The sequence below is a fragment of the Eschrichtius robustus genome, chromosome 19 (genome assembly GCF_028021215.1).
Source record: "Eschrichtius robustus isolate mEscRob2 chromosome 19, mEscRob2.pri, whole genome shotgun sequence".
NCBI lineage: Eukaryota > Metazoa > Chordata > Mammalia > Artiodactyla > Eschrichtiidae > Eschrichtius > Eschrichtius robustus.
The window spans coordinates 13,575,311-13,591,419 of record NC_090842.1 but is presented as its reverse complement, the minus strand read 5'-3'; the positions used below and the strand labels follow the sequence as shown (position 1 = coordinate 13,591,419).

At 36.8% G+C, this 16,109-nt stretch overlaps 1 protein-coding gene across 2 annotated transcripts in view; it reads right to left on the bottom strand.

The window, feature by feature from the left end:
- The window catches only part of GLG1 (golgi glycoprotein 1), a 152,666-nt gene that overhangs the window by 52,126 nt on the left and 84,431 nt on the right, over positions 1–16,109 (bottom strand). For both annotated transcript variants that reach the window (XM_068529176.1, XM_068529175.1), the window contains exon 2: positions 12,501–12,533. In XM_068529176.1, the coding sequence (XP_068385277.1) occupies positions 12,501–12,533 (33 nt within the window). The remainder of the gene's footprint in view (positions 1–12,500; positions 12,534–16,109) is intronic.

The following is a 16,109-nucleotide window of genomic DNA, read 5'->3' as shown; positions in this document are numbered from 1 at the left end:
CCATTACTATTCATGGGCGAGGGCTGAATATTACTTTATTTTTGCAGCTTCAGTTAAAAAATTTCAATACATGATTCAATTTCTGAAAAGTAGCAAAAATGAGCTCTTAAACTCTGCTCAGATGGAGCGACAGAGCAGGAGCTTTGTATGACGTAGAACATGAAGAGGTTTGGGGGGTGGAGGGGCAGTTCACAAGCCTTTCTTTCAGACGGCTGCACTCCAAGACTAAAGAATACAATCACTCATTCACTGATTCATTCAAACATCTGCTTGGCACTTCTTATGATGTACCACACACAGTCTAATCTCAAGGGCTTCATAGGTTATTACAGGAAACAGAAGCAAATGTTTGAGCACACACTGTGTTAGGAACTGGGGGTTAAAGCAGGAGGAGAAAGACACTGTCCAGTGGTGGCTATGGTAATAGCAGGTAATGTGTATTTGGTTAATGGCATCACAAGGTGCCACAGCAGTACAGGGGAGGAGTACCCCACACTGCACCAGGGGGTTTGGTCAGGGAAGGTTTACCAGAGAAAGTACTATCTACGATGAAATCTGAAAAATTAGTAGCAGTTAGCCATTTTAAAAAGGGTAAGAAGACTGTTTTAAGTAAATAAAGCAGCATGCGTGGAAGCTCATTGGAATGGGAAGCAGGGCATGTTAGACAAACTGAAAGTCCAATGGAGGATTGACTCTGGAGACACAGGCCAGGACCAGATCATAAAGCCCTTGTAAGTCATGTCTGAACTTTAACCCAAGAGTAATGGGGAGTCACTAAAAGGGAAATAAGGGAGTGACATGACCAGATTTGCTTTTTAGAAGTAGAACAGAAGCTAATATAAAGTGCATTAGGAACAACACAGAAACAGGCAGTAAATTCCACGTAAGAGTGCTGAAGAAGATTTTGTGAAGATATAAAATATAAAGGATGAGTAGGATTTCTTCTCCTCCCTCCTCAAAAACAAAAAACAAAGAAAAGCAGTAAAAAACTCTAATCGTCCAACTATCATCAATAAGTGAGTTTTTAGAAAAAGGGGTAAGAATCTGGCTACTATCTATAATGAAAGTTTTAAGAGGATGGGACTTTTTTTGCCTTGTTTACTACTATATGCCCAGTGCCTAGAAGAGCGCATGCAACACATAGGCATTGATAAATATTTGTTGAAAAGATCAACAAAAGAACAAATCTATACCATGATAAGTTCAACCAATAGTACATATAAGGCCAAACTGAGAATAGATATAGGAGAAGCTTAGTTCTAACTGAAGGCATCTTAGGCCTCCTGGCTCCTCAGAAGTATATCCCATGATTCAAAAGATGTGGTTAGAACTGGACAAATACATTTTACTATTTATCTATCTACTACCATCTATCTAAGTCAGTGCTACATGGTAATTAAATGTTATATTTTAAAATTAAAGCAACACATTCTGATTCTATATGTATATTAAACCAAAGACAGATTAAAAATGTCCTCCTTATTGAGTGACTTGCAGCTGACCCAATGCCATTTCTTCCATGTAAAAAAAAAAAAAAAAGAAAAAGAAAGGAAGAGAAAGAAAGAAAGAAAGAGAAAATGCAAGAAAGAAAAAAGTTGTCTGGTACTTAGAGTTGGAGTGAACAGCAACAAATGTCAAAAAAAATAAATACAAACCACAGAGTATTTCCTTACTTTATCTAATGCAAACTCAGATGTCCTATGATTGGGCTAGAAACAGATTTTCTGACAAAAACCATTTAGATAATCATTTAGATCTTTTGAATGTCTTTAACTTTTAATTTGGAACCTTATTTGTTCTGATAATAGGTGTAAATTTCCTTACGAACAGGACTCCTCCCAGATAACTATGATACTATTGTCTAATGCTAAATATTCTACCTCTCGTCTTTTTTTCACATTTTCAGTTATAAGTCACATACCATAAAATTCACGATTTTAAAGTGTACAATTCAGTGTTTTTTTAGTATATGGTTGACACTTGAACAACGGCCACATTAGGGGCACCAACCCTCTGTGAAGTTGAAAATCTGAGTATAATTTATAGGGGCCCCTCTGCATCCACAGTTCCCCGTGCTCAGATTCCTGCAGTACTGCAGTATTTACTACTGAAAAAAAACCTGTGTATAAGTGGACCCGTGCAGCTCAAACCTGTGTCGTTCGCGGGTCAACTGTACTCACAAGGGTGCACAACCATCACCACCTTATAATTCAAGAACCTTCTCATCGCCCCAGCACAAACCCCATGCCTGTTCTACCACTCCCCATCCTCCCTACTCCCATCCTTTGCAACCATTAATCTACTTTCTGGTCTTTCACTTTTAATATGACTCATTAATGCATTATTATTCTCTTTCAGGAATATAGGTAAAAAGGGAATTCAACATAGGTTGCCACAAGTACATTTTCCTCTAGAAAAGAGATAAACACACATTACACTTGATTACTGAGAGCTGATTATTTACAGCATATTTGATAAGTGTCCTTTCCTCTGAGAGGCTATAATCAACTAAGAAAAATAACTGCAATTTGACAATAAATACTATTGGTTAGCATGATGTATTTCAGCTTCAATTTCCTTAACTTTAAGAGTCTCATCTTTGAATCCATCTACGCACCCATCTCCCTCCCCCAAATATGTACTGAGTAACTGCTATAATCTGAGTATCGTGTTAGGCGACAAAGTTGAGAAAGCTGGAAGTAAAAAAAAAAAAAAAGCCACTGTCTCAGTACTCAAGAAGCTCCACCACAGGAAACAAAAGGAAGAGTCAGAATGGGAAGAAAATAAGCAATAAAAACACAGTGTGATAAATGTGGTAACAGAAGCATGCAGAAGATATTATGGGAATACAAGGAAAGAACATATCACAATGATTGTAGAGGAGGGATAGGTGAGGCTGGTAGTGGTCAAGTTCTACTGGGCCAGGAGTAAGAAGGAATTTTGTCAGATGAACTGAGGAAGACTGGGGTTCTAGGACTGCAAGGGTAGAAAGGACAGAAAGAATAATGATAACTTCTGGGAATCCCATAGTTCAGAATGGCTGGAGTTGAGGGTATGAAAGATCAGGGGAGAAGGGGTGTTAGATCACACTGAGTATTACAGCTCATATGAAAGAATCTGGATTTTATCTTAAAGGAAATGAGAGGCTAATGGATAATTTTAATCAGAGAACTCAAAAGATGAACTCTGGTTGTATAGAGAAGGGCTACACAGAGGGGGTTAGTAGGCCAGTTAAAAGGCAAGAGTTTTTGGATGGGAGAAGATGGGATATATTTGAGGTATTTATTTAGAATAATGACAAGATTTGGGTGTGGGGAGTGAAGGAAAATTCTTTTTTTTAATTTTTATTTTTATTGGAGTATAGTTGACTTACAGTGTTGTGTTAGTTTCAGGTGCAAAACAAAGTGAATCTGTTATACATACACATATATCTACTCTTTTTTAGATTCTTTTCCCATATAGGCCATTACAGAGAATTGAGTAGAGTTCCCTGAGCTATACAGTAGGTCCTTATTAGTTATCTATTTTATATATAGTATTGTGTATATGTCAATCCCAATATTCCAATCTATCCCTCTCCCCTGCCTTACCCCCTGGTAACCAGAAGTTTGTTTTCTACATCTGTAACTCTATTTCTTTCTTGTACGTAAGTTCATTTGTACCCTTTTTTTAAAGATTCCACATATAAGCAATATCATATGATATTTGTCTTTCTCTGTCTGACTTATGAAGGAAAATCCTTCCTTCACAGTCAAGCTCCTTGAAAGTATAGTCTAAGTTTATTTAATCTACTTACTCTTCCATTCATTCTTAAAATTTTTTAAATCAAAGCTGTCTGTTTAGTTAAATAGTCAAAGGTAGTCAATCTAAACAAACAAGCAGTCCCCCACAAAGTCCCTTTCTAAAGTCCTACCCATTACCCAGAGACAATTCTTTTAGCTTTTTCTTATGGTAATTACCTCCATACTTTTAAGCTACTTAAATTGCTATTTCTTGACCTGTTAGCTTTAGATACTGCATAATAGCTTTATACTACAGAAGGTAAGGAATGAACTCTTATACCCTCTTCCTGATCCCAATCCTCCCAATATAGTTAAATCATCATGTCATTAGATAGATACTCAGTATTTACGTTATTGATTATGTAAAAATACTATATATAATGAGCCATATAGACTATTATATTTCTTTCAATTTTTAGTTTGTCATATAGTTAACAGTCATTTTTTTCATAAGCCTATTTTCGATATGCCCATTACTAATTAATCCCCCATCTCTTCACTGGAAAAGCAAATCTCTCAAAATGTTCAAATGCTTCAAGTGATCTCTCAGGTGAGACATTTCTCTTGGAGTCTTCCATCTTCCTGCTTCAGTCAGGACTGGCTGCCATCGAAGCCTCTGCACAGGTGTCATCCTTCACCAGCATCCTGGGAATTCCTTTGCTTTTTCTTAGGCTGATGAACTAATTAACTGGGTTTTAAAATTTTCTTTGTCTTGCTGTATTCCCTCATTTTGGCGAAGCACATCCTCTAGTAGCTTTATGAGAAAACATGTATGGGTAGTAAATGTCTTGAAAAATTTTATGTATGAAATGTCTATTTTGTATTATCTTGACTAAATATAATTTTTCCTCAGAATTTTAAAGGCCCTGGTCTACTCTCTTCTAGTTTCCAGTAATGCTAATGAGAAGTATCATATTATTCAAACTCCCAGTACTTTAATTATTATTTTTTTCTCTGAAAGCTTTTGAGATCTTTTATTTACTCCCAGGGTTCTTTCCAGAACCCTAAAATTGGTTTGGGTTATCTTTCCATCCATGGTGTGAGGCACTCATGGGCACTTTTAATCTAGAAACTCATCCTTCAGTTCTTGGAAATTTTCTCGTATTTTTCATTCAAGTTTTTTCTTTTTTTTTGGAGCGGCTAATATATACCAGGCACCACTCAAGACAGATGTGAGCAAAGAAGGGCAAAATCCCTGCCCTCAAGTAGTTTACATTGTATGAAGGAGAGAAAGATAATATGCAAATGATCAAATAAATAGATCAGGTATTGAATGCTATAAAGAAAATTAAGCTAGTATAAAAGAACTGAAGTGACGGGTGAGGGGTGCTTTAATAGAGGGGGACAAGGAAAATGAATATCCTGAAAAGGTGACTGTTCCATGATGAACAGCAAATGCAAAAGACCTAAGTCAGGCACATTCTGTGACTATCTGAGGGATAGCGGGGAGGCTGCTTGTGGCCTAAGTAGAGTTAGCAAGGCAGACAGTGGTAGAAGAGGCCAAGGAGCAGGTCTCTGCTCTCTGCGTGTTTTGTAGGCCACTGTTAAGGACCTGGGAGTTTAATAAGTGAGAAAAAAGCTTCTGGGGTTTTGGGCAGAGATGTAATATGACCTGACTGTTAGAGGAATCATTCAGGCTGTAGCATGGAGTACAGACTGTAGAGGGACAAGGGCAGAAGAAGGGAGACTACTTAGGAGGCTATTAAAGAAGCACAAAAGAGAACTGACGATGGCTTGAACCAGGGGGTAGCAGCGAAAATGGTCAGATTCAGGACACGTTCCAAAAGGAGCAGCCAGACAGCAAGGCTGCTAACAGACTGAATGTGGGATATAAGAGGACAAGAGGAATCAAGGTTTTTGATTTGAGCAATGGGAAGAACTGAGATTGGGAAGACTGTAACAAGAGAGGTTTAGAGGTAGAAAATCAAGAGTTCAGTTCTAGAAATGACTGTGAGACAGCGTAGAAACGTGAAATCAGCACTTGGAGTCTGGAGTTTGTGGACAAGTCTGTGCTGGAGAAAAGACAGGAACCACAAATTGTCAGTCAGCAGGGCAGCACCAACTGTTCCTCTCCAATGGGAGTCATGGCAACAGTCTATGTAGCCATCTGGCGGTATCTTCTCTCCAGATGACAGCTCAGGTGTGAGAAGACAACACTCCCAACAGGCACTGTAAGAGGTAGTTTTGGCTTAGAAACCCTCAAGCCCCATGTGAGCCATTATCTCTTGAAACAGCCCTCTGGGCATAGTTTCCAGGATCCCTGCAAGGAACACACACACCCAGGTATAAGAGTCACCACATTCAGGGAAACCTCTAGTATGGCACCCCCAATGAGTATTTATAATTCATTTATAGTTCTCCCCAATCCATATAGAATTTGCCAATCAGGGTCATTTTTATCATAAGTAATACTGCCTTGAACCTTAGTTGGTATTTTACCCTTATTAGGTCACCAGGGAACTGAGCTACATAGTTAACAGGATTGAAATTCTCCTGAAGGGGAAAGAAAGGTTTTGTTAACCGTCTACTCACAGGGCTATTATGAGCTGCTATAAATGTTCCTTACATGGGTAGACAGATACATAAGCATTTCTGTGGGGTAAGTACCTGGAAGTGAAAAGGCTGCATTATATACTATGCCTAAGTTCCGCTTTAGTAAGTAATACCCAACAGCTTTCAAAGTAGTTACACTAATTTACATTATCACCATCAGTATTTGAAAACTTCCTTATTCTAGTATATGTGCTGCCGAAGCGATCACGAAAGCTCCCTTATTTTATATTCACAGTAATGCTTGGTATTAACACTGTCAGTCTTCTGAATTTTAGCAATTCTAATGGTGAATGTAGATACTAGTATCTCACTCAGGTTTTAATTTCCATTTCCCTGATTATTAATGAGGATGAGCACCTTTCCATTTATTTGTAGATCATTCAAGTACCATCTTTAAGACATGGATGTTAAGTATCTTACCCATTTTTCTTTTCTTTCTTTCTTTTTTTTTAATTAAGGGCTTATCCTAAATTTGTCCATCCAGCAGTTATATTGTATCTTATGGAACAATTTCTATTTTTAAAAAATTCAATTTATTTAAACTAAAACAACAACAACAAAAACCAGCTCACCCATTTCTCCCACCTCTGGCAACCACCAATCTGTTCTCTGTATCTATGAGCTTGGAGTTGTTTTTTTTGTTTTTTGTTTTGTTTTTAAGATTCCACATAAAAGAAAGATCGTATAGTATATGTCTTTGTCTGACTTATTTCAGTAGCATAATGCCCTCGAGGTCCATACATGTTGTTTCAAGTGGCAAGATTTCCTTCCTTTTACGGCTGAATAATATTCCATTGTGTGTGTGTGTGTATGTATGTATATGTATACACACATTTTCTTAACCATTTAACACTTATATTGTTTCCATATCTTGGCTATTGTAAATAATGCTGCAATGAACATGAGGGCACACATATCTTTTTGAGTTAGTGTTTTCATTATCTTCAGATAAATACCCAGAAGTGGATCATATGGTAGTTCTATTTTTAACTTTTTGAGGAACCTCCACACTGCAGTGGCTGTACCAATTTGCATTCCCACCAATAGTACACAAAGGTTCCCTTTTCTCCACCTCCTCACCAATACTTGTTATTTCTAGTCCTTTTGATGACAGCCATTCTAACGGGTGTGTGGTGACATCTCATTGTGATTTGGTTTCTCTGATGATTACCTTTTCATGTACCTATTGGCCATCTGTATGTCTTTTTTGGAAAAGTGTTTATACAGATCTTCTGTTCATTCTTTAATTGGGTTTTTTTTGTTTGTTTGTTTTTGCTATTGAGTTGTATGAGTTCTTTATACGTTTTGAATGTTAGCCCCTTATCTGATATTTGATTTGCAAATATTTTCTCCCATTCAGTAGGTTGCCTTTTCATTTTCTTGGTGGTTTCCTTTGCTGTGCAGAAGCTTTTTAGTCTGATATAGCCTTGCTTTATTTTGCTTTTGCTTTTGGTGTCACATTCAAAAACCATCACCAAGACCTATGTGAAAGAGCTTACCGCCTTTATTTTTCTAGGAGTTTTATGGTCTCAGGTCTTGAGTTAATTTTTGTGTCTGGTGTAAGGCAGTGGTCCACTTTTCTCAATACCATTTATTGAAGAGACTGTTCTTTTCCCCACTACATATTCTTGGCTCCTTTGTTGTAAACTAACTGACATATATGCATGGGTTTATTTCTGGGATCTATATTCTGTTCCACTGATCTATGTGTCTATTTTTATGCCAATACCATATTGTTTTAATTACTATAGCTTTGTAATATAGTTTGAAATCAGGGTATGTGATGCCTTCAGCTTTGTTCTTCTTTCTCACAATTGCTTTGGCTAACTGGGGTCTTTTACGGTTCCAAACAAATTTTAGGATTGTTTGTTCTATTTCTGTGAAAAATGTCATTGGAATTTTGATAGGAATTGCATGGTATCTGTATATTGCTTTGAGTCGTATGAACATTTTAACAATACTAATTCCACCAACCCATGAGCATGGACTATCTTTTCATTTATTTATGTCTTCTTCAATTTCATTCAGTAACGTCTTGTAGTTTTCAATATACAGGTCGTCTTTCACCTCCTTGATTAAATTTATCTTCTCCATTTTTCTATTCTGTTGTCTTTTCTTTCTTTCTTTTTTTAAAATTTATTTTATCTATTTTATTTTTGGCTGCGTTGGGTCTTTGTTGTTGTGCACGGGCTTTCTCTAGTTGCGGTGAGCAGAGGCTACTCTTTGTTGCGGTGTGCAGTCTTCTCACTGCAGTGGCTTCTCTTGTTGCGGAGCACAGGCTCTAGGTGCGCGGACTTCAGTAGTTGTGGCTCGCAGGCTCTAGAGCACAGGCTCAGTAGTTGTGGCACATGGGCTTAGTTGCTCCACGGCATGTGGGATCTTCCTGGACCAGGGCTCAAACCCGTGTTCCCTGCATTGGCAGGGGGATTCTTTTCTTTTTTTAATAGTTAAGACTTTTTTAATATTTATTTTATTTATTATCTTTTATTTTTGGCTGCGTTGGGTCTTCGTTGCTGCATGCAGGCCTTCTCCAGTTGTGGCGAGCAGGGGCCACTCCTCACTGGGGTGCGCAGGCCTCCCACCGCGGTGGTCCCTCCTGCCGTGGAGCACGGGCTCCAGACGCGCAGGCTCAGTAGTTGTGGCTCACGGGCTCTAGAAAGCAGGCTTAGCAGTTGTGGCGCACGGGCCCAGCTGCTCTGCAGCATGTGGGATCTTCCCAGACCAGGGCTCGAACCCGTGTCCCCCTGCGCTGGCAGGCGGATTCTTAATCATTGCGCCACCAGGGAAGCCCTGTTGTCTTTTCTTTATTGCTTTGTATGAATTCTTCATATATTCTGCACATACTGTCAGATAAGGATTGAAATATTTTTTCCTTCTCTATGGCTTGCCTTTTCACACTCAATACTATATTTAATGAAACAAACTTTAATATAATCTGATTTATCAATCTTTTGCTTTTGCATACTGCTTTTTGTTTCCCATTTATTAAATCTTTGCTTATCCCACATAGTCTCTTATGTTATCTTCTAGAAGTTTTATTATTACACTTTTCACCTTTAGATCTATAATGCATCTAGAATAGATTTCTGTGAATGGTGTGCAGTAAGGATTAAGATTTTTTTATTCGAGTGTCTATCTATATATGAGTCTGTTTCTGGACTCACTCTGTTTCATTGGTCTATTTGGTAACCCCTGTGCCTCTGCCACACTGCCTTAATTATTGCTACTTTAAGTCTTCAATCAGGTGGTGAAATTCTCTCTGCTTGGTTCTTTTCAAGACTTTTGGCTATTATTGGTCAAAACTGTGTTCCCATGTAAATTTTAGAATCAGCTTACTATTTTTTGTAACAACAAAAATGGGATCGTACAGAATCTGTAATTTGGTGAGAGCTGACGTCTTTATAATATGAAGTCTTCCAACTCACTAGCAGAGTATATATTAATATATCTCTTCATTTATTTAGGTCTTCAAATTTCTCTAATATTTTATAGTTATCTGTAGAGATGTCTTACATACTTTTGTTAGATTTATTCTTATGTATTTGATGCTTTATATGCTATAAATAGTGTTACTTTTAAATTCACTTTAGGGCTTCCCTGGTGGCACAGTGGTTAAGAATCGCCTGCCAATGCAGGGGACACGGGTTTGAGCCCTGGTCTGGGAAGATCCCACATGCCGCGGAACAACTAAGCCTGTGCGCCACAACTACTGAGCCTGCGCTCTAGAGCCCGCGTGCCACAACTACTGAAGTCCGCGCACCTAGAGCCCGTGCTCCACAACAAGAGAAGCCACGGCAATGAGAAACCCACATGCCGCAACGAAGAGTAGCTCCTGCTTGCTGCAAGTACAGAAAGCCCATGCGCAGCAACGAAGACCCAACACAGTCAAAAATAAATAAATAAATAAATTTATAAAAATAAAAATAAAATAAAATAAAATAAAAGCTTTAATGGGAAAAATTATAATGCATTCCATCCCAATCCAAGTGTATTAGTTTGGTAGGGCTGCTGTAACAAAATACCATAAACTGGGTGGCTTAAACAACAAAAATTTATTTGCTCACGAATCTGGGGGGTAGAAGTCTGAGATCAAGGTGACAGCAGTACCAATTTCTTCTGAGGGCTCTCGTCTTGACTTGTAGATGTCCATCTTCTCCTGCGTCTGTGCCCTAATCTCTCTTTATTAGGACATCAATCCTTCCGTTTTCTGTATACTATTTGTCCCCATTTTCAGCAGTGTAATATCCTTTGGAGATCAGCTTCTTTCTCCACCCTTTTGGAGCTTCTTTCTGGGCTTCCTCTCTGTCAGATTCAGTCTATTAATAGATTTTTGAGGATTTTTTTCCTAATCTTTTGCTTCATAAATAATGCCATAATAATGCCATAACAAATATCATTTTAAGTTGACTGCTTTATAAAGAAGTTTTTCTTATTTATATTCCTATCCATAGGCTAGAGCAGAGTTTAGCAAACTTTTCCTGCAAGGGCCAGAAAGTAAATTTTTTAGGCTTTCAGGAAACTATAGTCACTGTTGCAACTACTCAACCTTGCCATTATAACATGGAAAGCAGCTACAGTATGTAACTGAATGAGTGTGGCTGTGTTCCAATAAAACTTTATGTGTAAAAACAGGCAGTGGTCTGGATTTGGCCAATGGGTAGCCATTGACTGGTGGGCTAGAGAATGCTTAAATTTCCATATGCTTGTCAATACTGTATATTTATCAAATTTTTAATATTTGTTAATCAGATGGATAAAAACAGTACACTCATTTTTCTTTTAATTTTCACACTTTAAATTATGAAAGAATCGAAATTTTTGTTGTTTACTGGACATCTTTTTCTTTTCCTGTGAATAGTCTATTTATGTCTGTTTTCTATGTTTATTAACAGCACTTTCTATTAAAGAATGTAGTCCTTTTCATCTGCACTGCAAATATTTTTTCATAATTTACATAACATTTTTGAGGAAAAAGCCCTCAAATCTCTTTTTTGAGTTTTTTTTTAAAGATTTTTTTTTTTTTGATGTGGACCATTTTTAAAGTCGTTATTGAATTTGTTACAATATTGCTCTGTTTTATGTTTTGGTTTTTTGGCCACAAGGCATGTGGGATCTTAGCTCCCAACCAGGGATTGAACCTGCACCCCCTGCATTGGAGAGTGAAGTCTTTAACACCAGGGAAGTCCCCTTTTCTGAGTTTTTAATGCAATCAGATTTATAAATCTTTTTTTTTCTTTAAATATTTTTTGAGGTTGTATCATGTTTTAAAAACCCTACCCTCTGTTCATGTTTTCTTCCATTACTCTTGTGGTTTTATTTTTACTTTAAATCTCTGACCTATCTAGACCTTCTTTAGAATAAGTAGTCAACTTAGGCAGCCAACCTGCTTCTCTATTCTTGCAGTCTCCCATTCAAACTATCAAATAATGTGGAGACAGAGTGATTTCAGATATATAACTACTCCTCTTTTAAGACACAACTCAAGTATCATCTCCACTATTAAGTGTTTCCTGACATCAACCCACCTGGGCAAAATTCACTCTTGTGTCCCCATTGTACTCTTACAAGTTTCTGCCGAAGAATCTGGTACTTTTTGCACAGATTTGATTTCACGTCACTCTCCTTTTAATGTCAGACTATATGTAATATGGGGAGATATATAGACACTGAATGTATTACGAATATATATATGACACATATATATGACATTGAATGTATTAATCGTAGTTATCTCTGGAGTTCTTATCTGTTAACTCTAATATATGTCTCTATCTTCAAGGTGCTTATTTGTGTGTCTTTAGTTTCTACCATAGTGTTTGGCACACAGTAGATGACTGTATGATGACTAAATGAAACAACTTTAAAATACAAAACTCTACAATTGTAAGCCTGACATGCAGAGAAACAATTTCATATGGTAGCTGTAACTGAAGAAAAATTTAAACTTAAGTATATAAATATTATTTGGCAGAGCCTACTGATTTCGACAATAGAGAAGTATGTGTAGATTTACCATGGCCCTTAAATAAGGTTAATCATACTCTTGTTAAGGTTAAGTGAATTTAAGAAAACATTATGCTTCCCAGAACAACAGGAAAAGCATCCCAATATCTGTCATCATATATATAAAGCACATAACGTGAATTATGGAAAATCCACACTTACATGATTACAGTCTGAAGAAATTTCATTTTCAGGCTAAAAGGAAAAAAGAGAAGAGATGATGTTAAAAAAAATATCCTCTCAAGTTTCCAAACACCACCAAAATAAACTCAAAACAAGAAATCTGAATATTCAACTGAATATAATACTTCAATATGAGGAGTAAAATGGGGCTTATACATCTTTTAGATTGCTGAGGAGAAATATACCAGAAAAGGATGAGACATAGTCCCTTCCCAATCAATGGTACAATCTGGAAATTGGGAAAATGGAGAAGGATGTACTAAAGACATAAAGCTACAGCGACAGAAGGATCCTTACACGATACTTCATAATTCTGAAAGCTGAAGAGGATCAGGCACAATACAGGTGCCCTCACTTTAAAGAAAGTTAGATATCTGGAAAAAAGCAGGCTTATTAAAGAGGGCAAAAAAGGTCCGACAATGATTTAAAAATTAGTCTCACATGTCATCATTAGGGGAAGTGAGGTGGTGGGTACATGGGACCTCTACGCCTATGTTTGTAACTTCTTATGAGTCTATAATCTTGCAGGTCTATGATTAAAAATACAAAGTTTAAAAAAACAGAAATTATTTATATATTCCCATGAATACATTTGCTCATAAAGTCAGGTACATATAACAGAGATAAAATGAACTTTCAATTCTGTGACAAAAAAGTAGACTAGGTTATGCCTAATATTGCATAGCTTTGCCATACACTTCTCCTTTAATTTCCTTGTTCATACCATTAAAGGAGATACAATTGTCATAACGCACGCCATAATAAAGCACTATTTCCTTTGAGGTTCCATAGTACTCCAACCTGCTCAAATGAAGTAAATTGTGTCCCCTCTATGAAATATTCCCGACATAGGTTGTAAAAGATGCCACTTTCAAAATAAAAAGACTCTCCCTATTCAAGGATAGAAATAAGGCAATACAGAAAACAGTAAATATTAACAAATTAAGCAGACACACCTAGCATCACTTTAGGAAGAAAAAGGTTTCTAGGGAACTATTCATTCCACTACATTATTTAGCAGGCATTAATTCTAATGTACAAACATTTTTGTACTTACTTATAAAATATTATATTAAAATTGACTTTAATTAGATTGCTAGGCAATCATGAGATTATAACACACCACTTCTGAACTTTCCCCTTCCTTGTCTAAGTAAGAATAGATATTTTAATGTCTTTCTGAGATGTCTTTCTAAATCTCAGAAATCAGCCTCCATACTATGAGTTAATCTAGCTTAACTCTGTTCCCTTCACTGAAATTCCAAGTGCTTAACTTATAGCCCTTAACAGTTTATTTGCAAGAATACTTTATTTTGTATAGGCAGTTTTCTACCTTATCCCCTTTTAATCTATCCTTTCAATTTTTTCCAATCAATCAGTAATTCTAGCTCTTTCTCAAAGCACAGATGGCAATTAACACCATTAGCATCTCTACTTGTGTTCATTTCTATTAAATGATAACTTTGGATTAAAGGGGCATTCTTGAAAGAAATTCAGAGCATTGGAGAATTTTCAAAGTAAAGTAGTCAAAGAAGATTTAAGTTACCCATGGAAAAAAAGCATTGCCACGTTTACAGTCCATAGGACTTATATCAGCAAATTAATGATTGTTTTAACGTCTTACTTTCCTACAGTGATAGACTGGATTATTTCCCCCAGTTTTCTATTCTTATTTAATAGGATTTGATATCCAGATCCTTGGCCCTGTAACTCTGCATAGCCTCCTGCTGTGGAATGAGTATATACCCTGCTCTACTGATGTTAGGTTAGGCCACTGACTTGATCTGGCCAATGGGATTTTAGCAGGCATAATATGAGAAGAGGCTTTAAAGCCTCTTCACATTTAGATGTGCTTGGGTGGTTTGGCTTGTACTCTCGCACTCCTGACATTCCCGATGCGAACAACATGTACAGAGAGCTGCTAGTACAAGGAAAAGGAGAGACACGTGGAGCAGATGTAAACCTAACCCGTAGCCCAGAGCACAGCCACCCCAACTGACCTGTGCAGCCATGAGCGAGAAGAATAAATATTTGTCATTATAAGCCCTTGAAATTTTGAGGGTGTTTGTAATGAAGAAAAAAATGACTAATAAGCCCATCAGGCAAATGAAATAAGAAAAATCTCAAAACCTTTAAGTTGTAATTGGTAACTGCAATGATTTAATTTAGTGAATTATATTAGTAAGTACAGAATACTACATCTTTTATGAAGGAATGACACAGTTCACAGAGACATAAGTGAACTGCAAATGTGGAGGTCAGTGTTTGGTTTTCATCTCTCTCGCTGTCTCAATTTGCAATTGACAATCAACTGGCTTATTTTTTTTCTTTCTAGATTTAGTTTTTCTACCCACAAAGAGAAGACAATATAGGAGTGCCATGAGAACAAGGTTATGATGTTAAGCCACTGAGATTCACTGAACTGAACAGCTATAAAGAATTTCTAAGTGTAATTACAAATAGTTACTCTTATAAATTTAAAAGAGCCTTTAGAATCAAAGGACAAAGTAGTGGTTCAGAGGAACAGAACAGAGACTTGCAGAATATAAAATATAAAGTAGTATACCCAAACAGTGGGAACATGAGTAATGCCAGCACAAACTAACTTTAGAGAAAGTATAAAGAGAAAATGCTATGGTTTGGCACTCAGCCATTTGATAAGAAACTAAAAGACAGAAATTTCAAGGAACAAAAACAAACATGGGTGCTGACACAGGTCTGGTTCTGAGCCTACACCGTGGCCATGAGGTCCCAATCAAGTCACTTCATCAGACATATCTATTTCTGCAAATCTGTAAATGCAGATAGGCTTGATGATCTTTAATCTTAGAATACAAATAGTATGAGGACTAACACCAGAACTACTAAGGTAAAAAAAGGCTGAGGATTTTTTCCTTTTATTAACAATCAGTGAAATAATACTCTGAAATGATCCCAAGAAATCAATCAACAAGTAAATACTGAATAATTATGAAGTACCCAAAACTGTGCTAGGCATTGTTGTGGGATACAGAAGAAAGGTAAGACACAAATTGTCCTTAACCTCAGGTAGTTTACAATCCAGTTATAGAGATAAAATGGTGAAATCAAGCAAGTAAGCAAGAGCAGGGACTTGAGCTAGGCCTGAAGGTTTAGACAGAAGAATGATTTCCAAAGGGGATGCAAGTTAGATGATCCCCTGGGGCTCAGGAAGAAAATAATGGAACCTCTCTTTTTTGAAAAGTTCATGCTTTAATTTATACTTTAATGTTTTTATAATATATGTTAGAATAATTAATATTTTATGAATATATATCTACTAGAGTATGCTTAATAATGTTTTCAAATGATAAGAAGAACATGATCAAGATAGAAAACTGAGAGTTGAAACCTTTCTTCTCACCAGTTTAGGAGTCCTACCCCCATCCCTACCTCTTCAAATCAGAGGCAAAGTGAAGGTTCCTAGCTGTGGAAGCAGTAAATTAGAAGCTAAGCTTTGCCACATTATTAGCTGTTCTCTATTACTCTGGAGATAGAAATCTGGACTTTGAAAAGACTCTTACATCAAGTGTTTCCTCTTTAGAATTAAAATAATTGTCCTCTTAACAA